The 24,238-nt window shown below is 51.2% G+C and overlaps 1 protein-coding gene across 1 annotated transcript; it reads right to left on the reverse strand.

Annotated features, from left to right (window-relative positions):
• Positions 1 to 5,799: 5,799 nt before the first annotated feature.
• LOC122384296 (solute carrier family 40 member 1-like) lies at positions 5,800 to 22,557 on the reverse strand. The gene is made up of 10 exons (XM_043371615.1): positions 22,464 to 22,557; positions 16,120 to 16,377; positions 15,266 to 15,393; positions 14,790 to 14,904; positions 14,041 to 14,425; positions 12,151 to 12,353; positions 11,530 to 11,651; positions 10,531 to 10,693; positions 9,689 to 9,887; positions 5,800 to 9,232 (listed from the first exon to the last, which is right to left on the reverse strand). Exons 2-10 carry the CDS (start codon positions 16,337 to 16,339, stop codon positions 9,007 to 9,009), a joined length of 1,761 nt encoding a protein of 586 aa, XP_043227550.1. The 5' UTR covers positions 16,340 to 16,377; positions 22,464 to 22,557; the 3' UTR covers positions 5,800 to 9,006.
• Positions 22,558 to 24,238: the final 1,681 nt, after the last annotated feature.

Below are 24,238 nucleotides of genomic sequence, written 5' to 3' on the forward strand. Positions count from 1 at the left end.
TCAACCGACCGTCGAACATTACATAGAATGCAGCGTTACCGCTGGCGTCTCGCCGGTTTCCCCAGATTCTCACGAAAATTTCCCTATTTTAAAAATCATTTCCCTAGACACGGTTATTTTCATGGAATTTGACGTACAGTACTTGATCCTCATTCTAACCATTCGTGTTATAGTCGCTGCTTCCCAAAACAGCAATTTACTACATTCTGTGACGTTAACGTAAGAGATTCTAATGAAATTGCTGGCATACGAGGTGTGACCAAAAAGAAACGAGACTGTGTCCGCTGAGGACACGGTTCAGCACACACCGATTACCTATACCATAGTGATGCGGAGCATTTCAGCACCATATGAGCGAAGTTTCAATTTTTCTGGCCCATTGTCCTTCTTTCCACGGTCGTTTCTCTAAGCCCCTGCAATACCCCATGTCACAATATGGGTTCTGAACAGACGGGACAAACATCAAGTTCTCAGTGAAACTGGGGAAAACTGCTACAGAAACACTTCCGATGTCAAATTATGTGTATGGAGACGAAGCAATGTCTCCTGCACGAGTGTTCGAGTGGCACAAAAGGTTTGAGAGTGAACGAGATGATGTGGAGGATGACCCGGGTCCCGGAGCCATAACGCCCCACAACATCCAGAAATGAAGAAAACATCCACGAGCCTGACGCACAGCGATCGCAGATGGACAGTAAGGATGCTGGCTGAGGGGCTATGAATGGGAACAGAGTCGGTGAGTACCATCCTGACGGTGGATTTGGGCACGAGGAAGGATTCGCGTGAAGGGGGTGCCCAGTGTTCTCCAATGATCAAAAGGCTCGCTGTGTGGAAGTGACACGGTAGTCTTTGAGCAGCCGGAGGGCAGCCCACAGTGGAACCCAGAGTGAAACATCACCCGTCCTCGCCAGATTGAACACTATGTGACTTCTGGCTATCCCCGAACACCAAGGGCGTCCTCAAGGGATCACTTTTTGAAGAGATTGAGGACATGCAAGAGCACATGACACGGGGCACTGCAGGAGTTTAGAGAAACGACCGTGGAAGGAAGGACAATGGGCCAGAAAAATTGAAACTTCGCTCATATGGTGCTGAAATGCTCCGCATCACTATGGTATAGGTAATCGGTGTGTAGATATTGAACCGTGTCCCTAGCGGACACAGACTCGTTTCTTTTTGGTCACACGCAAATTATTGTACGTGGTATAATATAATTGAGTGGTATATCGCAAATTGTGGTGTGTTGCGACTCGAGACGCGGGAAAGGAAGTGATATGCGCTAGACATTGTAAAAATCACGCCAAAACAAAAACTTTGATGTAAAAAATTAGCCGCACCCGAAATGGTACAAAGCAGCAGTTCGTTTTGAAATAATAGCAAGAATTATATATAACTACATGCATGCATATGTAATTCTCTTTATATCTTTAAAACAAGAGCATCAAACGTTAATTTTGTGAAAAATGTTCTCATATTTTTTGATATGGCATGCGGAAGAATAATTTATGACAATAATGATTTCGATTGTTGAAAAAACAACAATTTTTCGGGTTTGTGGCATTTCCCTAGATTTCGTGTGAAATCCATATATCCCTAGATCTTCGCTGACTTCCATAGAAAAGGGAAATTTCCCTTGCAGCGGTAACCCTGATAGAATGATTCACTACGTACCAAAAGCTCTCACTTTGTGACAATTCTCTGAAGACGTGCTAAATGCGTGTCCAGCAATTTTAACCCGCGCCGGGCCGGTGCTCTGAGATTCCGCGCCAGGGGCGTAGGCAGGGGGGGGGGGGGCCACTGGGCCATGGCCCCCCCCCTTGGGCGCCGAAGGCGCCCTCCAATCGCAAATGCAATTGTGATATAATCGAATCGAAAAACAATCGCGACTGGAGGGCGCCCTCCAATCGCGAATGTGTTTACAGGGAAATACGGATGGAGGGCGCCCTCGGAGGACGCCCATTCCAAATACGCCCTCCAAATACGGTTGGAGGGCTCCCTCGGGCGCCCTCCAACCACATTTGTAGGCTGTAGCTCTCTAAGCGTAACGGTGGTCGCCTATGTAAGCCGCTGTCCTGTAAATAAGCGCCCTCTCACCCGAAGGCGCCCTCCTGTAGGTCGCCACCCTGCTACACATTGCCGCCCTTCTGCTGATCGGCGTCCTCATAATGATTGGCGCTCTCCTACCTATTGCGTCCTCATGTGAAATTTTGAAGGCCGCCTTTCTCCCTTTTGGCACCCTCTTGTTCAGTGCCGCCCTCCTACCTATTGGTTCCCTAGTCCTTCCTGTTGAATGTTAATCGGGGCCCTTCTCCTATTGGCGCCCTCGTGTAGATCGCCGCCCTCCTAACCACTGGCACCCTCCTGTTGATCACCGCCCTCCTATCCACTGGCACCTTCCTGTTGACCAGCGCCCTCCGCACAGACGCCCTCCTGTTCATGTCATCCTCTTGAGCAAAGGCGCCCTCCTCACCATTGCCACCCCCATTTTAATCGTCACCCTTCCGCTCATTGGCGACTTCCAGTTGATGACCGCCCTCCCACCTATTGGCGACCTCTTGTTGATCGCCACCCTCCTATTGGTGCTCTCCTGTTCCTCGCCACCCTCTTACCTGGTGGCGCCCTCCTGTTGATTGTTGATCGGCGCCCTCCTACCTATTGGTGCCCTCCTGTTGATCGCTGCCCTTCTATCCATTGGCGCCCTCCTGCTGCTCGCCAACTTCCTACCTATCGGTGCCCTACTGTCGAAACTCGGGATGTTGATCGGGGCTCTTCTACCTATTAGTGCCCTCCTGTGGATCGCAGCCCTTCTACCTATTGGCAACATCCGTTGATCGCTGCACCCTCCTATCATTTATTTACTCCTTTGGCATGTTTTTCAACTTAGTCGTTCTATTGCACATAGTTGATGTCTTGCCTGTGAAAACTGCCACAAATGAACGTGCATTCAGCACAATGAATGAAGTATCTATACCTACCAAAACTATCTACGCTCTACGATGCATAAAACACGTCTTTGGGATTGATCCTACTTTACGTGCATCATGGCATCTATATGGATTACGATTAAGTATTGTCAACAGGTTCGGGCGCAACAGCAGGCATCTGAAGTTTCGGTGATTGAAACTGGTTATGTGGGTACACTGTATGCATCTGTGAGAAGGCTATGAAGGCTGGTCTGAGGTAATTTGGATGATGTTTACGCATCTCGCGCTCCGGTATCAATCCGATACGGTGATCTGGTGCGTAGATATGCCACCGCCAATAAACTTTTATACATCGACACCCATGAGCCAAGCTTTCTGTACAGTTTGTGTGGCAGCGGCCCGACCAAACCTTAGGTATTTTTTACACCTTCAAATTTGGTAAAAGAGCGAGAGGAGCTTTGAACAGTGATCGCATAAAAGGCGTGCCTAAAAAGCGGAGGAAAAGGTTGTTTTCAAAAATTTCGCGCGCCTTCGGCGCAGCATTTCAAGAACACTTGACCTTTTGTGACCTGGAGTATAAAGAATACACACGATGCAAAATCAATGCAGCACGACCTATACGAGGTTACGCAAAAAAAAAAACTGGTGGCATGGTAAAAAACGCCTCCCAACCCCCCAACCCCCACTGAGCGATTTTTTATCTCGCGACCGTATGGCGCCCTCCTTGGGTGAGGTGGCGCCCTCCAAACCCTTGGCCCCCCCCCCTTCGCGATTTTCTAAATACGCCGCTGTTCCGCGCTGGGCCGGGGGGGGGGGGTGTCTGAACACCCCCCCCCCTTCTAACTCGGCTCCTGGGCCACGTAGCGACACGCGGTAAGCGGCAATTGAAAGAACGTCCAAAATAAGGACGAAATCACTTCGGTCATTTTTTGGGTCAGGTCAAAGGTCAGGCAGGTCACACAAGAGGTCACCAAAGGTAAAATGTTGACTATTTTAACATTTTGGAAACTGCCAACGGCTATCTCGGGAACCGATAGAGCTACAGCGCCGCGGAAAAGTGCATTCGATAGCCCTTTTACAGACCTTTCTGAGTAATGTTCTCAGATTTGACCTCAGGTCAACGGTTTAGCCTCCAGAAGGCAAAAACTCCAAAAATAGCCGTTTTTATGAAAAGCGGTTTTCGGCAATAATTTTTTACTCAAAAGAGCCATGACATTACTTTTACCAGCATCGTGTTCCTCTCGTCGAGACGCGTCGAATGAACAATAATTTGACCTTGAAAGGTCAACTTGAAAATTTGACCTCAGGCCGGTCATGACCTGACCGGAAAAGGTCATATTGCATATCTGTCGATGCGCAACGTCGAGCCGAACACATCTAAAGCGTTTCCAGCGCTCTAGCACGCCTCTATCAGAAGTTACTAGCGAAAAACTGTTAGATTTTTCATTCTGTTCGTTACCTGAGATGACCTCGGGGACATAACTAGGGGTCACAGTTGCCATTTTCCGGTTCAGTGTGTCAACTTTACCTACATCTCGATGTTTGAGAGTGTCTAGAATAGCGTTCGTGCAAAACAGACGCTTTTCAATTTTCTCCCATAATGGAGAGGCCGCAAAATTGACCTGACCTTAGGTCACCGATATCAAAATTCCGAGACATACATTTTATAGATAATGTTGCTCTGATCAATCGCTGAAAGTTTCAAGGCAATCGATCAGTCGGTGTAGCTATGACGAGCATTCTTATTTTTTTCTGAGGTGAGGTCACTTGGCGTGACCTGGTGACCTGACCTAAGGTGACCTGGGTCTGAAATTTTCACAACATGTGCGGAAAAGATGCACGAACAGGTGTGCCAAAAACGGCGGCGCTCCGCGCCGCCGTTTTTTTTAGATATCTGCGAAAAACCGCAGGGGATGTGTTCAAACACCCCCCGGCCCAGCGCGGGTTACTCAAAATGCAATAGCTTTGAGCAGGAGCAACCAAATTATAGCAAAAGTTTCCAAAATTTACCAAATCACACTGAGCTTGTACCGAATAATGTTCAAAGCCTACCATTATTTACTAACTGTAGGTATGCCTACTTTCAATGTAGTGGTTTTCAAATTTGTCAGGAATCTCAAGGTAGGTCGTAGATCCATACATTACCTACCACCTAATCGGTTAGATTTTCGGTCAGAATCTGCTTGAAAGCTTGATCCAGTAACATTGGGCGGGCTGCCCATAGCATTGGGCGCAAGTACCAGCGGACCCAGCCTGGGTATTACCTAGTACCTACCTAGCCCAGCTTAACCCTACTCTACCGTGACCCTACCCTTACCTCCTTTAACCAATTACCTAGCCCAGCCTAACCTCAATAAGTTTGAAGCTCTGTTTGATTAAGCGTCTGAATTTTCCCAACTCTCATTAGATAGGCACCCGAAAGCCAAACGACTCGCTTCTCACTGCGATTCAGTCAGTCGACTTCACGTTAGATAATTAGGTAATGGGTCGGTATTGTAGGTAGGCATCTTTCTGCGACGATCTGTCGACATCTGAATCAGTCGACGATCTGAGCGATCTCGAAGTTGTTAGGGCCTAAACACTGTTCTCGAAAATTGGATAAATGATTCAAAACACTTCCAGAGGGCTTTTGTGAGGCAGGATTAAGTGCGAAGAGAAGCCGTTCCGATACGCTGAACGGCAAGTGTCCGCGGTCCGAACCAGGGGCTGCATAGAGAGGGCTGACCCGAGGCTGTACAGCGGGCCAATGGTTGGCGAGTCGCTGCAGCGCTCACTTCTTTCCCCGACGAGCTCATCTGGTCCCTCTCGCACCTAACTCATCGGCGGGGACAGGTAACGAACGCCGAACACTGAGTGACGCGATCCGGACAGGTGATTAGACTTCACGTTTATTGAAACATGGACAGGTCAAAATCACAGTTTATGTTTTGATAGGGTATTTAATTATACATCGAAAATGTCAGCGAAAAAGTTGATTCTGTACAAACCATGCACACCACGCCGAGAGGCATTCCCATGGCCAATCAGTCACAATGACGTCACGACTCATCCCCTGCTCAGTATCACTACCGATCACCATTTGTCGTACCAAGGCACTCCGAGTGAAGCCAGCACAGGGTCCGATCCGCCCGACCGGGCAGCCAGCCGGGCCAGTCACAGTCCTCAGATTTGAGCACACCGCACAGAAAAGTGTCAAAATCTCGGTACAAACTGTCATCCCACACATACCAGCACCTGATGCAGATCCTGCCAGTCGGGATCTACCAAAACGCTCGACTACATACCCTGTGTGGGCTGCGCATTGTGAAACAGTAGACAGCTCGACCACCGCCGCGCACAACCCGCGCCCTGCGCCGCCCTACGGACTAGACTAACACTAACGACTACACCCGATAACCTGACTAAACCGCTGAGCTCACATTGCACCGAATTCAATTCAAGCGCATAATACTAACGCCAAGGTACTGGGCATCACAATCCAAGCTAGCAAAACGCACGCACAAAACGCAAATACTTCAGAGTGCCCGAGCATGATTGCCGAGAGGAGGACGACGAGGTGTTGGGGCCGCACGGTTCCTATAGTCTGGTTAACATGAAAAACGAAGGAGTCACATCGCCCTACAACATAATTTTGCACTTGTTTCATTACTGCTGATAGCAGCCTGCCTTGCGAGAAATTGTCTCAGGCGCATGGGATTTAATAATGTAATATCTACAGGGCAGGCACGTGCACTAACAGCTGCTTCGCTTTAAACCCCTGCTTACGTTTGGCAGACTATAGCATACAGCTTTGGCAGCCACTTGTAGACCCTGTACGACGCGGGGCGAAGAAGGGATCAGCCGGTGGGATACTCGATGGGATCAGTGGAACAGTAATTGACCGACGCAGATGTTCGATGGACGCCAACCCCGTCAGTCTTTGGTGAAACCAAAAAAGCGATATCACCCTCCCGACATTGTGCTGGGACCCACTGTGTGATGGCACATCACTCCGTCTGGCCCGGAATCAATCCATCCGAGAACCTGCAATAGCCGCTGTCAGCACGGTGCCGCTGCTGGGGAAGATAATTTTAATAACAAATTTAATAGGATAACACGCACACTTTACGCTGTTGTGTACCGAGTTGTGTACTGAGTCACTGAATACTGTGTCACTAAGCTTGGCTGAGCCTTCAGCCGTAAACCCTTCATCGACTGAGGGGGCCGTACCCCCCCCCCCCCCCCGATTGTCTCCGAAACTGAGAAGCAAAGCAATATGCGCTGGAAAATTGTCACCGAGAAACGCCCTAAGCAATCCGGAAAATTGTGATTCTGAGCCCAGGTGCCAGGGCAAAGCCAAGTCAAGGGTCGAAATCTAGCATGTTTGCGTTCGGGAGCTCTAGTGAACGCAGTAGCGAAGATATCAAACCAAATTTCGGCTTGTATACTAACAAATGTTTCAGAGCTCTTCTGTTGTTTATTGGGACTTTGGCAGAAGAGCTGAACATCCATGGCTGAACTCATACTGACTTTTCTCACTGCAGTTTGGCAGTTTACGGTAAAGGTTAGGTCAAGGACATGTAAAAAGACAAATTTTTAACTTTGTTATTTCAACAAAAAAGGTGTCTTACAGTTGTAGACTAAGCTCGGCAATACAATTGTGCCATTCGTTTTTTTCTTTTTCTGTACGATGCTTATAATTCTCAAAAGTAGTATTTAAAAGGTACGTCATCATTGTGCCACAATATTGATACAAGTATTCTATTTGATGGTCCAATTCTGAGATATTTTGTTAAAATTTTGCAGAGTGAATGTTTTAAACATTTAAGCCGTTTAATATAAATTCCATCTTTAATTCCAAAGAAAAGTGGACTTTATCTACACATCTCAAAACATTCCGATATACCCGGTTACAATTTACTGTCAAAACTGAGGTGGCCATTTTGTAGAGCTATATACACTTCCGAAGCCGTAAAAAGTCTTAGACAGAGAACATGATAAGTTAAGCCACTTCTCGACCGAAAATGTGCATTGACGTGACAATCCGTCACGACCTAAAAAAAAAATGTCGACAAAACCAGACCATTTTTACAGATACGGTGCAATTGATGTAGAGGCTACAAAAGTCCAAGGCTGTTACAAAATTAGTTCTCGAGTCATCGTGAGGAGTCGGCAGCGGGGGGGGGACGGGGGGGAGGGGCGTTAAACAGCCCTCTCAGTCGATGGCGTAGCAAATCGAACTTCTTTTTCACGCTTAGTTCACCCGGCCAATACGGAGACGAAGCGCGTCCCTCCTACCGCTCGGCCGGTTAGCAGAGTTGGCCCACATGACAGACTCGGAGCAATGCCATATGAAGCACTCGGGGACCCCGGCAGCGGCGATTCGGATCGCATTTAACCTATGTCACGCACGTGCTGAAGGAGAAAAAGACTACAATCACCCTGTTGGCCCTGGCATTAGCGTGATTGTACCATCCCTTATGAATCTCGTTTTAGTATTGCTCATCCAGTATTCAGTGTCGTCTCGGATTTTGGCGCGGCGTGACCCTGTTCCGATTGTTGACTCCGGCGCTCATGTGATTTCTCGATGGCAGCACTGAGTACCCCTCTCCCTCTCCCCCCCCCCCCCCCAGCGTTCTCCCGCGGCGGCGGCTCGGTCTGACGCCCCGACCCGTTCCTCTCTACCCGCACCTGACTACCCGCCACTGCGCCCCTCGGCGCCAGTGCCTACCCCCCCCCCCCCGTCACAGTCGCGCGCGCGCGCGCGCCGTCCGACCACAGATCCAGCCGCAGAGCCGCGCGGCCCGCCGCGCCGCCTACACCCGTGTCCTACAAGCAGTCTGCGTGACGTGAAGTCAGGCAGCACCTACGTGAGTATCACAAGTCTCGGATGTGAACCTCGCTAATCCCTCGCGGACTACCCTACCAAGCAGCCCGCATTGCCCAGATAGGCTGGACTAGCAGCACACTCTGAAGAGTGGTGGACAGAGGACGAGCCAGCCACGCCATACGGCCGGGCCGCCTTTTCTCTGGGCATACAGAGTGCCGGGTGCCCCGCCCGCGCGCCGCCGGGCGCTCCCCAACCCGGGCCAGCCGGCGACGCTCACACCTTCAGGTCGGCGCCGTTCTCGGCCACCTCAGCGGCGGGCTGCGGGCTGCCACCGAGCAGCGGCGAGCCGTCAGCCGGCAGCAGCTCGGTCGGCGGCTGGCTCACCGGGACCTCGGCGGGCTCCGCCGCGACCTCGGCGGGCACCGCGGCCGACCCGTTCACCGCCGCCGCCGCCGGGCGGCGGCCCGCCGTCAGCGCGTACGCCGTGAAGAAGCACCACCTGACGGACCAGCCGGGAGCCAATCAGCACCCACAGGCGCGGACGTCATACATGTCACGGTGAGATTGCACCTAGTTACGGACTTTATACCAGTATTTGTGTTAGATTTTAGCTTAGAAGTTAAAAAGAAAGACTTACATCGGGGTGTAAAACAAACGACAGCAAAGATTGTGCGTTTCATAGCTATGATTAGCGTCACTACACTGGCTACAATAGTAGCCTTGACGTTTGTGTATCAAACGTCACCTTGAGTAAGATGTCATCTTTTCACTGGACACCACATAGTGTCTTGCGGTTTTCATTTCACACACAGCCTGCACATGGGTACTGGCCGCCGTTCTGGGCCCCTCCCTGGCCGCCGGCTCAGCCCGTCCACCCGCTGCCCCCTCTCCGCCCAACCGACCGGTGCCCTCCCCCCCAGCCGCCCACCCGACCGGTGCCCTGCCAGTCGCTCACCCGATGATCCAGAACAGGTAGGAGAGGATGATGAGCAGGCCGAAGTGGCTGGCGCGCGGCACGCCCACCACCAGCAGACACTTGGCCGTGTCCATGGTCATGTTGAGCGAGCTCTGGACGCCCGAGACGGCGCCGCGCCGCCACTCGGGCACCCGCTCCTGGAGCAGCTGCGTGACGCTCAGGTCGCTGATCCACAGACCTGTCACACACCGTCACATATTCTGACCGTTACACACTGGCACACACAGACCGTCGCAGACCTGTCATGACACAGTCACATCTGACCGTCACACACAGCTCAGGTCGCTGATCCACAGACCTGTCACACACCGTCACATCTGACCGTCACACACAGCTCAGGTCGCTGATCCACACACCTGTCACACACCTGTCACACACCGTCACATCTGACCGTCATACACACAGACCGTCGCAGACCTGTCACAGACAGATCGTCACACAGTCACGTTTGACCTTTAATGACCTCAGTCCAAATTTTCGACACGTGTGGAAAACATGTCTACGTTATGCCTACGTCATGCCTACTTTTTCGATATTCATTACTATTTTCGATATTTCGAAAAACCCATAGATTGCGTTCAGACACTTTAGGCACGTAGTGCGATAACCATATTGAGCGACAGTAGCTGGGCTGCCCAATGCTAACTGAAATTATGCTCTCCGGTGTTCTCGACTCCCCGGCACGCCACTCACCCACACGCCTCCACTCCGTCTCAGTTAATCGCTCTGCCCCGTCCCACCCGGTCCCACCCGGGGTCTCAACCACCACCGAGGTGCCCCTCCCCCTCCCCCACCGGAACGGGCTGTCCCCCGCCACCCACCGAAGCGGGCCAGTATGATTCCGCAGAAGAGTGTGATGACGGAGGTGCGCGCCTCGGAGTCGGGCTCTGCCAGCGGCCAGAACGCCGTGCCCGGCAGGAACACCGAGGTCAGGCTGAGCGACTGCGCCAGCACCGCCAGACTGAAGCCCACCACGCCGGCGCGCTGCAGGAGGCGGGCGGGGGAGGGGGCGTCACAGGCGGCGGGGGGGGGGGGAGGGGTGTCACAGGCGGCGGCGGCGGGGGGGGGGGGCGTCAGAGGCAGCGCAGCGGCTGCAGGGGGGGGGGAGGCAGCCAGAGGTGAGCCTTACCGAGAGAGTCAACTCTTAGCTGAAGAATATTCATTCAATATACCCGTAAAGAAATGCAAAGCAACATTCCTTCAGCTTGTGATGTATTACCAAAACCCGTCAAATAGCCGCCACACCATCTCTATGTAGCTATGCTGCACGCGCCGCACTGTGCCGCGTAGGAGAGGTAGGTCGCTGACCATCAGCCCCATTGAGGTGACGCCAGTTGGGGTAGTAGCTCACTGGGTGGCGCAGTTTGGGGTAGTAGCTCACCGTGGGTCCCAGCGAGCGGCGCAGTTTGGGGTAGTAGCTCACCGTTGGTCCCAGCGAGCGGCGCAGTTTGGGGTAGTAGCTCACCGTGGGTCCCAGCGAGCGGCGCAGTTTGGGGTAGTAGCTCACCGTGGGTCCCAGCGAGCGGCGCAGTTTGGGGCAGTAGCTCACCGTGGGTCCCAGCGAGCGGCGCAGTTTGGGGCAGTAGCTCACCGTGGGTCCCAGCGAGCGGCGCAGTTTGGGGTAGTAGCTCACTGGGTGGCGCAGTTTGGGGTAGTAGCTCACCGTGGGTCCCAGCGAGCGGCGCAGTTTGGGGTAGCGGCCCCACTGAGTGGCGTAGTTTGGGGTAGTAGCTCACCGTGGGTCCCAGCGAGCGGCGCAGTTTGGGGTAGCGGCTCACCGTGGGTCCCAGCGAGCGGCGCAGTTTGGGGTAGTAGCTCACCGTGGGTCCCAGCGAGCGGCGCAGTTTGGGGTAGCACAGCGAGCCCAGGATACCGGTGAAGGCGCCGGCACCCGTCAGCAGGCTCAGCGTGGACTCGGTCAGACCCTGAGTGTAGCCGTACCCTGGGGATAAGGGGTGCATAAGGTCAGAACCTGAGTATAGCCGTACCCTGGGGGGTGAGGGGTGCATAAGGTCAGAATCTGAGAGTAGCCGTACCCTGGGGGGGTGGGGGCGAGGGGTGCATAAGGTCAGAATCTGAGAGTAGCCGTACCCTGGGGGCGAGGTGTGGAGACGGTCAGACTTGAGTATAGCCGTACCCTGGGGGCGAGGGGTGAATAACGCCAGAATCTGAGAGTAGCCGTACCCTGCAGAGTGGGGTGAGGGAGGGGAGGGAGGAGCAGAGGGTCACCCCTTGAGGCCAGTCGAGGGTATCTCCACAGCAGGGCAGCAGACAGAGTCCAAAGCTGCACAATAACGCAGCGGGTCGGGGAGCAGGGGAGACGGCGCAGCCACCGGACCGCTACCATCACTGAGTAGCAGACAGGAAGACGAACACTGGCGGCACAGTGTCGTCGCCCCCTCCGGCCCCGCCCCGTCCACCGGCGCCGTCCGTCCACCCACCTGCCGTGATGTTATCGAAGCCGAGCACGGTCATGTAGAGGCTGGCCAGCGCCAGGCCGGCCAGGCAGAAGTCAGAGTGGAAGTAGACGGTCCAGCCGCGGCGCAGGTCGGCCAGGCGGACTCGCAGCCAGCCGCAGCAGCCGCCCGCCGGGGCAGACGCAGAGACCGACGGCGAGCGCGGCCGCAGCACAGACGGTAGCAGGCTGGGAGGCAGACAGGGTGCGGGCGGTCAGACAGGCTGAGGGACAGGCAGCGGCAGTCAGACAGACACTGAGACAGACAGCGGCGGTCAGACAGACACACTGAGACAGATAGGGGCGGTCAGACAGACACACTGAGACAGACAGCGGCGGTCAGACAGACACACTGAGACAGACAGCGGCGGTCAGACAGACACACTGAGACAGATAGGGGCGGTCAGACAGACACACTGAGACAGATAGGGGCGGTCAGACAGACACACTGAGACAGACAGGGGCGGTCAGACAGACACACTGAGACAGATAGGGGCGGTCAGACAGACACACTGAGACAGATAGGGGCGGTCAGACAGACACACTGAGACAGATAGGGGCGGTCAGACAGACACACTGAGACAGATAGGGGCGGTCAGACAGACACACTGAGACAGACAGCGGCGGTCAGACAGACACACTGAGTCTGAGACAGACAGGGGCGGTCAGACAGACACACTGAGACAGATAGGGGCGGTCAGACAGACACACTGAGACAGATAGGGGCGGTCAGACAGACACACTGAGACAGATAGGGGCGGTCAGACAGACACACTGAGACAGATAGGGGCGGTCAGACAGACACACTGAGACAGACAGGGGCGGTCAGACAGACACACTGAGACAGATAGGGGCGGTCAGACAGACACACTGAGACAGATAGGGGCGGTCAGACAGACACACTGAGACAGATAGGGGCGGTCAGACAGACACACTGAGACAGATAGGGGCGGTCAGACAGACACACTGAGACAGACAGGGGCGGTCAGACAGACACACTGAGACAGATAGGGGCGGTCAGACAGACACACTGAGACAGATAGGGGCGGTCAGACAGACACACTGAGACAGATAGGGGCGGTCAGACAGACGCACTGAGACAGATAGGGGCGGTCAGACAGACACACTGAGACAGATAGGGGCGGTCAGACAGACACACTGAGACAGATAGGGGCGGTCAGACAGACACACTGAGACAGATAGGGGCGGTCAGACAGACACACTGAGACAGATAGGGGCGGTCAGACAGACACACTGAGACAGACAGGGGCGGTCAGACAGACACACTGAGACAGATAGGGGCGGTCAGACAGACACACTGAGACAGACAGGGGCGGTCAGACAGACACACTGAGACAGATAGGGGCGGTCAGACAGACACACTGAGACAGATAGGGGCGGTCAGACAGACACACTGAGACAGATAGGGGCGGTCAGACAGACACACTGAGACAGATAGGGGCGGTCAGACAGACACACTGAGACAGATAGGGGCGGTCAGACAGACACACTGAGACAGACAGGGGGCGGTCAGACAGACACACTGAGACAGATAGGGGCGGTCAGACAGACGCACTGAGACAGATAGGGGCGGTCAGACAGACACACTGAGACAGATAGGGGCGGTCAGACAGACACACTGAGACAGATAGGGGCGGTCAGACAGACACACTGAGACAGATAGGGGCGGTCAGACAGACGCACTGAGACAGATAGGGGCGGTCAGACAGACACACTGAGACAGATAGGGGCGGTCAGACAGACACACTGAGACAGATAGGGGCGGTCAGACAGACACACTGAGACAGATAGGGGCGGTCAGACAGACACACTGAGACAGACAGGGGGCGGTCATACAGACACACTGAGAGCTCACCTGGTGTCGGCAGTCGGCCCCCGCTGGCCGTCGGCCGTCTGCCCCAGTTCGCCGTCAGCCGTCGGTCCCCGCTGGTCGTCGCTGGGCGGCGGCTCGGCCGGTGCCGCCGGCTCGGTTGTCCCGTCGGCCGCCGCTGTGATGTGGGCGCCCTTTTCGGCGGCCGGCGACTGGTCGGGCGAGTCGGGCCGCTTGGGCCGGGCCAGCTGCGGCACCCCGCTGTACACGCGGCGCAGCAGCCAGTACTCGACTACCAGCGAGAGCACGTTCCAGCCGGCCATGAAGCCGGCGGCCGCCACCGGCGAGAGGAACGTCATCAGCTGCCCGACCAGCACCGGCGCCAGGATGTACGTGCCCAGGTCGATGGTGCGGAACGCCGAGTTCATCCCTGGCGGAGCGGGCCGTCAGAAACTGCGGGGGGGGACGGAACAGCAGGCCCTGCCGCGCCCCTGAACCCAAAAAAGACGGAACACACAGCCAGCAGCGCCGCCCCGCACCAGAGAACACTCGAGCTGCGGAGTCTGTCCATCCCAACTGTGCCTACCCTGCCCTCCACCCGACTCACAGGCGAGCGTGTCCCGGTCTCCCTGCCCCCCACCCGACTCACAGGCGAGCTTGTCCCGGTCTCCCTGCCCCCCCACCCGACTCACAGGCGAGCGTGTCCCGGTCTCCGTGCCCCCCTGCCCCACCCTCCACCCGACTCACAGGCGAGCGTGTCTCGGTCTCCCTGCCCTGCCCTCCACCCGACTCACAGGCGAGCGTGTCCTGGTCTCCCTGCGCCATAACCACCACCCAGTCCTTCTGGATGGTGATCTTGTTGGCCTCGGAGGCGAGCGCGGCCACGTCAGCGATCAGAATCACCAGCACCTGCCGGCAGATATCAGCCGTCAGAATCACCAGCGGCCAGAATCACCGGTCAGAGTCGCCAGCACCTGCTGTCAGCGGTCAGAATGTTGGAAGTGAACATGCTTGACGCTCTCAGCAGTGGCTGGCTGCGAACGACAGCTGGTGGAGGGAAGGGTTCCATTTAGTGTACGAGTGGCCACACCCGCAGGCTCACATTATGAGCTGGTACAAGAAAATTACCACCGTAGGTTGGCTAACTACGATAACAGTTTGCCGAATGCACATAGCCAGGTATTTTGGTCCAGGGGCCTCAGGACTACATAGGAGGCCCGGCGCAGACGGCTCCGGGGCTGGCTACCGGCGCGTGGGCCGGGCCGCTGACCTGCAGTAGGATCTGCAGCCAGCCGCGCCCGGTGCTGGCCGTAAACTCGGCGTACTGCAGGCTGACCATCAGCAGCACGGCGCAGCAGCAGACGGCGCAGTTCTGCACCAGCAGCGACAGCTGCGCCGCTGTCGGCAGCGGGGGGAGGGGGGATGTCAGCGACGGAGCCGACCGAACACATACAGACAGTCTGAGTCTGACACACGGTCACCGGGAGAGAGGGGGGAGGCAGAGACGGCGCCGAACAGTGACCAGTGACCCTCCCTCTGTACTATAGTTCGTTTTTTTTTCAAAAGGACTCTGACTCCAAGTACGTTTTTCGTAAAAGCACGCGTTTTAGCGAGCAAAACGAGCAAAAACTGAACCTGAGAAACTCGAACGCCGCCTTATTTTTACATGTGAAGTATTCCCAATAATTTCCATACGTGCATTTTGGAACCAGGTATGAGAACAGTGGTGACGTCATGCTGTCCAACTTGTATTGCAATGTAACGTATAACTATCATGGACGAAACCGCTTACTCGATTATAACCTCGGCAACAGTGAAAAACGAAGTTTTCCCCGAATTCGTCGAAACTTTGTCCCATCGTTGATCGTACGGACATTGGGTGCCTGCTGCCACCAGTGACGTCATCATAGTATGCTAATTTTTCAAGACACAATTTCCAGGTACTTACCGTGCACAATTTGAAATCGAATATTTTTTCGGTAAGAAATTCTTGGCCAGACGCTGAAGCTGCCAAAACTCACGTGAGAGCTTCGATAAGGAACTTGGAGCCAGCGTCCTTTTGAAAAAAAAAAACGAACTATAGCCCTCCCTCACCTCTGACCCACCCAGTGACCCCTCCCTCACCTCTGAGCCTCGCCGTGGTGTCCACCCAGCGACCGACAGAGGCGCCCAGCGCGATCACTGACGTGGAGATGACCAGGCCGTAGATGGCGGTCAGTCGGAGGGAGTCCGGAGTGGCGTACACCATGTACAGGCCGACGGCGAACGTCCACATGCGGTCGCCCCAGGCGGACAGGCTGGCCACCAGGTACATGGTGTGGCGGGGCCGCCAGCGGGGAGCCATGGTGGCAGGCCGCGGGACTGGCGTACGCTGACACCGAGCTGGCGGAGTCAGGGGGTGAAATCCAGGTCACTCCAGGTCCCGTCACCAGGTTATGATCAGTGAGCAAACTTTAAAGTTGTTGCAGTTTGTCTTTAAACTTTAAAGACAAACTGCTTGTCACAGCTACACTGACTGATTGCTTTGAAGCTTTCAGCAATTGATAAGAATGACAGGAAAGTGGATGTATATAGGTACATATGCTCAGATTTTTGCTCTATGTGAAATGAGTTCAGTATAAAGGAATTAACATTTTTCGGCGAGATTATGATTATAGCTGCATTAAGAATCAATGATAACCTTTTGCCAATGACCAAATGAGGCCGAAAAATCACTTGGTGCTGGATTTTCTACAGTAGAATCATTCCACTGAATCATTCTGGTTCAATCATTCCACTAAAGAAAGTCCAGCAATGAAAACATATTTCATTTTTTCAACCTCTTTTAGTTAAGAGCAGAGGCACTCTTGTTGCAACATCAGGTCAGGTCAATTTTGTGACCTGACTATTGTGAGTCAATGGGGGAAACTGAACTACATCTTTTGGATAAGGGCTATTCTTAATAAGCACTCTAAAACATTATAAAACAAATTGATTTTCCATATTATCTAGAAAATTGCACCAAAACCTTTTCAGATTAGATCATAACATTGATCTAGGCCAAATTTTCAAACTAGCTTGTTAAGGTGACCATCCCACCCTGTGTTGAGTTGAGAATTGAGATAGTGAAATTGGGGTCCCTGCCTTGCAATTAGGTACTGATTTGTTGGGTAGGTAGGATTCACAACATTGAGAAATGCCTTAAATTGGAAACATTTAATTTTCAGTCTGCATCACTTAAATTCAGAGGGGCTAATGCATTTGAATGCCCCCTCTGGCTTTGTTAGGTCAGCACAGCTTCAGCGAATTTAAAATATTGTACTAAAACCTCTGTAAAAGACAAAAATTGTTGTGGTAGTAACTACAGGGTGTCCAGAAAAAAAAAATACTACGGAAAGTAAGTCGCATTCATTAAAGGGACCCTCCCACCTTCAAAAAAGTTAATGAATTGGCATGAAAGTGATGTCGCTCGGTTCAGAAAGAGCAAAAATGAATATCTACCAAATTTCATCGAAAAATATTCACCGGTTTTCAAGATATTAGACTTTTACTTTTGTTTACTTTTTGGGATCTCCGCTGTTCCTAGCGACTTTATTTGAAAGTGCGGCATTTGTTGCGCGCAAAGCAGCATATACCACCGCGTGCTGCCAAACGTTTTAGTAAACGATTTAAAAATCGTTAGATCTTCGCTGACGTCACAAATTCTAAGGGGGCATACCAATGCATTAGCCCCTTAGAATCCGAAAACTGCAAGTTTGAAATTCCATATCTCCGAATTAAAGCATTTTTCGATGTTGTGAATGCCCAAACCGGTATTTTCAGGCCATGGCCACAAATTTGGCTATCTCAACTCAAAACTAATGCTAAGGTGGGAGGGTCCCTTTAACGCACGTGCCGATTTTGTTCCAACTTCATGCGCTTATAGTGCAAGATTTAGCAAAACTCATGAGCACTGTAATGCGTCGTTGGAAAGTTGTCTGGCTGCCCTCCGAGATGGTCAACATGACCATCAGTCACCTGCAGACCGTGCTAGTGCTGGGGGCTGATCCGCCGTAAGGCCGCTCACATTGAGTATCTGCTTTGAGGAGCTGCCGCTACTAACCAAAGAGTTAACATGCCATGTGGCACCTGCTGTCTGTTTTGCCATATTTTTGCGAATTCAAGCATGTGCCATTTTAAATTGTAAGGTGTCTATTTTCGGAATTACAGCAAAAATAATAGGTAGTATCCGTTTTTCTGGACACCCTGTATATATTGCCTTGCGTGCGACATTTGTAGCACCTACTTTCAAGATACCAAATTATTGCTCCCAAATGGCATCACAGGAACTGCATAGGAGGCCCTAAAAGTAAACAAAAATAACTGTAATATTTTCAAAAAGCAGTGGATACTTTTGGTGAAATTGGGTAGATAACCATATTCTTCACTCCTTCTGAACCATGGTACATCACTTTTACTCCAATTCATTATGGAGCGAGCGAAGCGAGCGGAGTCTTTCCTTAGATTAAAGGGACCATCCCACCTTAACATTAGTTTTGAGTTGAGATAGCCAAGTTTGCGGCCAGGCTCAGAAACCACCATTTATCCTGGTCGCAACCCCCGCAGCTTTATGGTGTTCAAGAAATTTCTTCCCTTTACTTGCAGGGTGGGACCAGCTTAGTCCCTATCTCTTAACCATTAGCGGTTTGTTGATGACGTCAGCAGTCATTTCAACGCCCGCCATTCCTTGAACCCGAGTTTTGCTGACCTTGAGCTCCCTTTTTTATCATCGTGAAATCCGTCGTCGGCGCTGAGAAAGCCTATTGCTTTTCATTTTAATTTGAATATTAGATGATACCCACCACTGGAACTTGGACTGATATTATACCAAGGCCGAAGATGATCAAGCTGCCTGCTATATCTGGAGCTTGGTGTTCAACTTCAACATGGAATGAAAAACAAAATATCAAAGCAAACTGGATATGGTACTGCAAGTTTAAGTCCAAAGAAATTTGAAGAGCTGACAATTGACATTAATTCTTTTCCCGCAAGGTTTCCATAGGAGATCACACCATGAAGAAATATTTTTGATGTTAACAGTTGAAAGGGGATTGATCTTCCAGTTTTGACGAAAGACGCTGCTGACTGTCTTTGGAAAAGGATGTCGGCATGAGGTGCAATTGTGCTTGTGAAGTGGTTATAACTGGTCTTTTCACAGTGTTAAATTAAATGTGCCATTGCAGCCAAGTGTGTTATCATGTAAGGTAAAATCAAAACTACAATGTTGGTTTTACGAGCATTGAGAAGGCTGGTAGGTAACACCTGCCTGTGCTCGTAAATCATGCTGCCAAAGTATTCTAAATTAATTTTATCATACACTTTTGTTGTCCAGAATGGTTGCACTATTGTTTGGTATCATATTATTCCATGTACAGTCTGTCTTAAAAGTACCGCGCAAAGTGGCGGTGGATCCATCAAGCCTGACCGAGAAAGGTCTGCTTTAATTTGAAAGTCACCGAACCAATTGAGCTGGGGAATGGACGAGGATGTCCATTGCTTCGGTGACCCAAATTTAGCAGGCCCTTCCTCAGTCAGGCTCGATGGATCCACCGCCACTTTGCGCGGTACTTTTAAGACAGACTGTACATATGGTAGTGTTACGTCCGACCAACATGTTACCAGATTTGAAGCTGTTACGTTACCTAAGTACCTAGGTACCTGTTTTTTTACTGGCGTGGTGAATGTCACCTGGATTTTGTTTTGAGGTGCAGACCTAGTAACTCTGACTACATGGGTTTGAAGCTATTATCTATTCTGTTTTTACTGGCCTGGTGAATGGCGACTGATGTTGTCCGTGGATGGCACTGAAACAAATTTTGAGTGTCAACTGCCATGTACAGTGTTTTAATACAATGCTGAGGGCTGAAAGTTGTCTTGTTTAGAGTGGTGAAAGTTCAGGATATGCCAGCCACCATGGTGGGTCAGAGTTAATGTGTTGCAGTCAGTTCGGCTTCGGCAAGCACACGGATGGGCATACGCATCAAGACCTGCTCTGCCATACTTTCAGCCAATTTTACCTAGGCAAGTCTTTTCTTTTTTTTCTGCCAAAAGCTATGACATTGTGAATTTCAGTGCTGTGGCCTGTGTGTAGCTTTCAGGAAAGCAATTCTAAATAAAGCTCTGATAAAGTGCATGAAATCAGCAATGCAGCCCTCTATTACATTTTCTACATCTTACTTGTTCCTTGCATTGAGAGAAAAATGCAATGTTATGAATTCGTTTATTCACATAATTTGACAAGCATGCAGTTACCTGCTACTATCACTGCACAAAACAGAGCAGAAAACATCAGTTGATCAAACACAAGACACAACAGAAGTTTACAACATAGGCCTGCCGAACCTGCTTCCTCCCACCACAGTTGATGCCATTTCCTAGCCTGGCTTGATGTGAGCACTGAATAGCTGCTTTGTCTAATTACAGCTCACTACCATTCAACTTAAACTACTCTCTTTAAAGTAAGAGTGAGAGCGTTCAGTGTTCATAGCAGCTCGACAGACGACAGACAACAAACATCTTGACAAACCAACCAGTATTTGATTTGGCTAATGATTTATGTGCCTGTTGTATCATGGCCAAACTACTTTAACAGCAATAATCCCTGTTTCATCTTGATCTTGCTTTTAATTCCATTTGAACTCAGATCTTGAAACAATCATCTGAAGTGATATCAGATACTGGCTTCTGTTTCTCTTGAAAGCAAGTTAAAACAACAATGATAAACTAAGGCAGGAGATGTGAGTTGTGGCAGTAGATTTTTGATTCAACATATGTCAACCTTATATTGCTTGAGACCTCTGTGACAGACAAACAAATATTTATAGTTTTTCGATAGTTTGGATTCTTGGCTTGATTTTGCAGATCAGCTGTGAACCTTGACTTTGAAATCACATAAATGTCATGGTACCCGAACGAATCCTCGCATGACATTTCTTCGTCCGCATTTCTTCGTCTACAAATCTTCGTCGGTGCATTTATTTGTCCATCAATGCTTACTCTTGCATATATTTGCGTTGAAGAAGAAATGCGAGCCGATTTTCATATACACTGATGCGAGACAAAGTAATGCGATACGAATAAATGCCCTGACGAAGATTTGCAGACGAAGAATTGCGATACGAAAAAATGCCATAAGAAGAATTGTCCTGGAATCCTTTGTTGGCCATCATATATTGACCTTGATAAGATAAACGCATCATTCGCGCAATATTTGTCGCACTTTGATACCAAATTATTGCTTCCAAATGCCGACGTAAAGAAAACCTTTATGTGACGTCATAGAAACAGCGGAGTTCCCAAAAAGTAAACAAAAATAAAAGTCTTATATCTCGAAAACGGTTGAATATTTTCCGGTAAAATTTGGTAGATGTTCATTTTCGCTCTTTGTGATTCACGCTACATCACTTTTATGCCAATTCATTAACTTTTTTGAAGGTGGGAGGGTCCCTTTAACGGAAATATTGAGCATGAGCGGCCGGCCAGCCGTGCAGACGCTTTTGCAAGGCTTATATCTCAGCAACCACTTGACCGATTTACACGCGGTAATTTTTGTAGGGTAGCTTTATTCCTTCTACCAAGTATTGGACTATTGCCGATGTATGTGGGTGACCCCTTATGCACGTGCCACGTGCAAAACGAAGAGGTGTCAGTTTTGTAATTGTTGCAATATCTCGATAACTACTTGGCCGATTGCGCTGAAAGTTGGCATGTAGGTAGGCACCCACTAGGTACTGCACATCCATGTGCCAGAGTTGGGGTGCTGCTGCACGTGCGCATGTGCAGGGGTCATTTCCAGATCTCAAGAACTAAGCGCAGATCTAACTATTTTAAATCTTTTACGAAAACATTTGGTAGCACACGGTGGTATATGCTGCTTTGCGTGCAACAAGTGCTGCACTTTCAAATAAAGTCGCTAGGAACAGCAGATATTCCAAAAAGTAAACAAAAGTAAAAGCCTAATATCTTGAAAACCGGTGAATATTTTTCGGTGAAATTTGGAATCGATACCTAGATATTCGTTTTCGCTCTTTCTGAACTGAGCGACATCACTTAAATGCCAATTCATTAACTTTTTTGAAGGTGGGAGGGTCCCTTGAACAGGTGACAACCAAAGTGGGGCATTTTTAAACACCCGTAATGTAAAATGCCGTTCGCATAGGTCTTGCCAAAGCTCACTATCCAACATCAGAATGCTTTGTGTATTATTTTGTTAAAAAGTCAGAAGATTAGACTTTAACAAAATACCTTATCATAATGGCACGTGGTGAAATGACTAGCGGTCACACACCGTTTTTCCATAGGGGGATGGGGAGGGGCGTTTTGGACGGTTCTCCCCTACCAATACGGGGGTGTTCAAAACACCGCCCTCCCTGGCCCGTCGGGAGCGGCGCCGAGCCCAAGCCGGCGCGGGTAAATATATAAGATCGGTGCCGAATATTCACAATACTTACTTCCCACGATCCTCTCACCACCCCTTCCACAGCCCACAAGATCTCCGCCACACACCCACAGGCCCCCGCCGGAATGGCGCCGTCCGTTGTACACTGCGCAGGGTCATAGATGGCGTTGCCTGCCGTCCGGAGCATGCGTTGTGCACGTGGTGCATCCCAAGGCCGTATGGCGCCCTTGGACCTCAGAGGTCACAGGCATGTTTTTAGTTATGAATTAGCACAGGAAAATTGTTGAAGTTAACCTGGAAAATAATTTTCCATTCTTAAATCAGAGAGAATTCAGAATTTATCCATGGTTATCTATTTTGTCCATGGAGTACTTCAATAAATGACAGCAATATGGGCTATTTTAATAATATCACGTGACTTTGCGGTGCACCCACACCATAACAGTTGTTTTCTGCTGAAGTCCAAAGTTCATCGGTCAGATCGGTCATCGCATACATACCGGCGGTCAGGTTGGGAGTCGGAATCGGAGAGGTGGGAGTCGCCGTGTCTGACTGGAGGCTGGAGCCGAGCGGCGTGGCGCAGCCAGGGAGGGTGAAAGGGGTGAGATCTCACCCCCGTCTCTGATCCTAGGGGCCCACCGTCGATTTGAACTGTAACGTTATGCAGCCTGACAATTATTTTTTATCACTAATGTCAGGGTCCGTCATAGGACTGAAAAACAGTTTTCAGGCCTGATAGACCCCCCCCTTTAGGATTTATAGTCCCATTTTATGATTAAAGGGGGTACACCCAAGGCCCGATTGAACTAATCCAAAGCCTAGGAGGGCCCGTTCCATAGCATGAGAGGGCCATTTCAGCAGGCCTGAGAGGGCCCATTTCAGGTCTGTGAGGGCCCATTTCAGGCCTGAAGGGGCCCAGTTGAAGCTTGAGAGGGCCCATATCAGGCCATAGAGGGCCTGTTTGAGGCTTTAGAGGGGCCCATTTCAGGCCTGAGATGGCCCATTTGATGCCTGTGAGGGCCCATTTCAGGCCTGAAGGGGTCCATTTCAGGCCCTAGAGGGCATGTTTGAGGCCTGATAGGGCCCATTTCAGGCCTGAGAGGGGCCCATTTCAAGCTTGAGAGGGCCCATCCCATGCCCTAGAGGGCCTGTTTAAGGCCAGAGAGGGCCCGTTTGAGGCCAGAGAGGGCCCGTTTGAGGCCAGAGAGGGCCCGTTTGACGCCAGAGAGGGCCCGTTTGAGGCCAGAGAGGGCCCGTTTGACGCCAGAGAGGGCCCGTTTGAGGCCTGAGAGGGGCCCATTTCAGGCATAAGAGGCACCATTTCAGACCTAAGAAGGCCCAGTTACGGTATGAGGGGGCCCTTTTTCGACATGATAGGGACCATTTCCGGGCTGAGGGGCCCATTTCAGGTCTGAGAGAGCCCATTTCAGGCCCTTGAGGTCATATTTGAGGCCTGAGAGGTGCCCGTTTGAGGTCTGAGAGGGCTAATGTCAGGCCTGAGAGGGCCCATTTCAGGCCCTAGAGGACCTATTTGAGGCCTGAGAGGGTCCACTTCAGGCCTGAGAGGGGCCCATTTCAGGTCTGAGAGGGCCCAGTTCAGGCCTGAGAAGACTTATCCCAGGAATGAAAGGATCATCCTATGTGTGGGAGAGTCCGTACTCCGTGCCTGGTCTGGGTCTGAGAGGGCCTATCCCAATCCTGATTGAGCCGATATCATGCTTGATAAAGGTCAACTCACCACATGTATATTGATGGCCCAGTTCATGTCTAATGGGCCCATCTCAAGACTCAAGAGATTTTATGGTTCAGGAAGCCTACCCCAAGCGT

The sequence above is a fragment of the Amphibalanus amphitrite genome, unplaced genomic scaffold (genome assembly GCF_019059575.1).
Source record: "Amphibalanus amphitrite isolate SeventyFive unplaced genomic scaffold, NRLGWU_Aamphi_draft 000001F_arrow, whole genome shotgun sequence".
In the NCBI taxonomy this organism is placed as follows: Eukaryota; Metazoa; Arthropoda; class Thecostraca; order Balanomorpha; family Balanidae; genus Amphibalanus; species Amphibalanus amphitrite.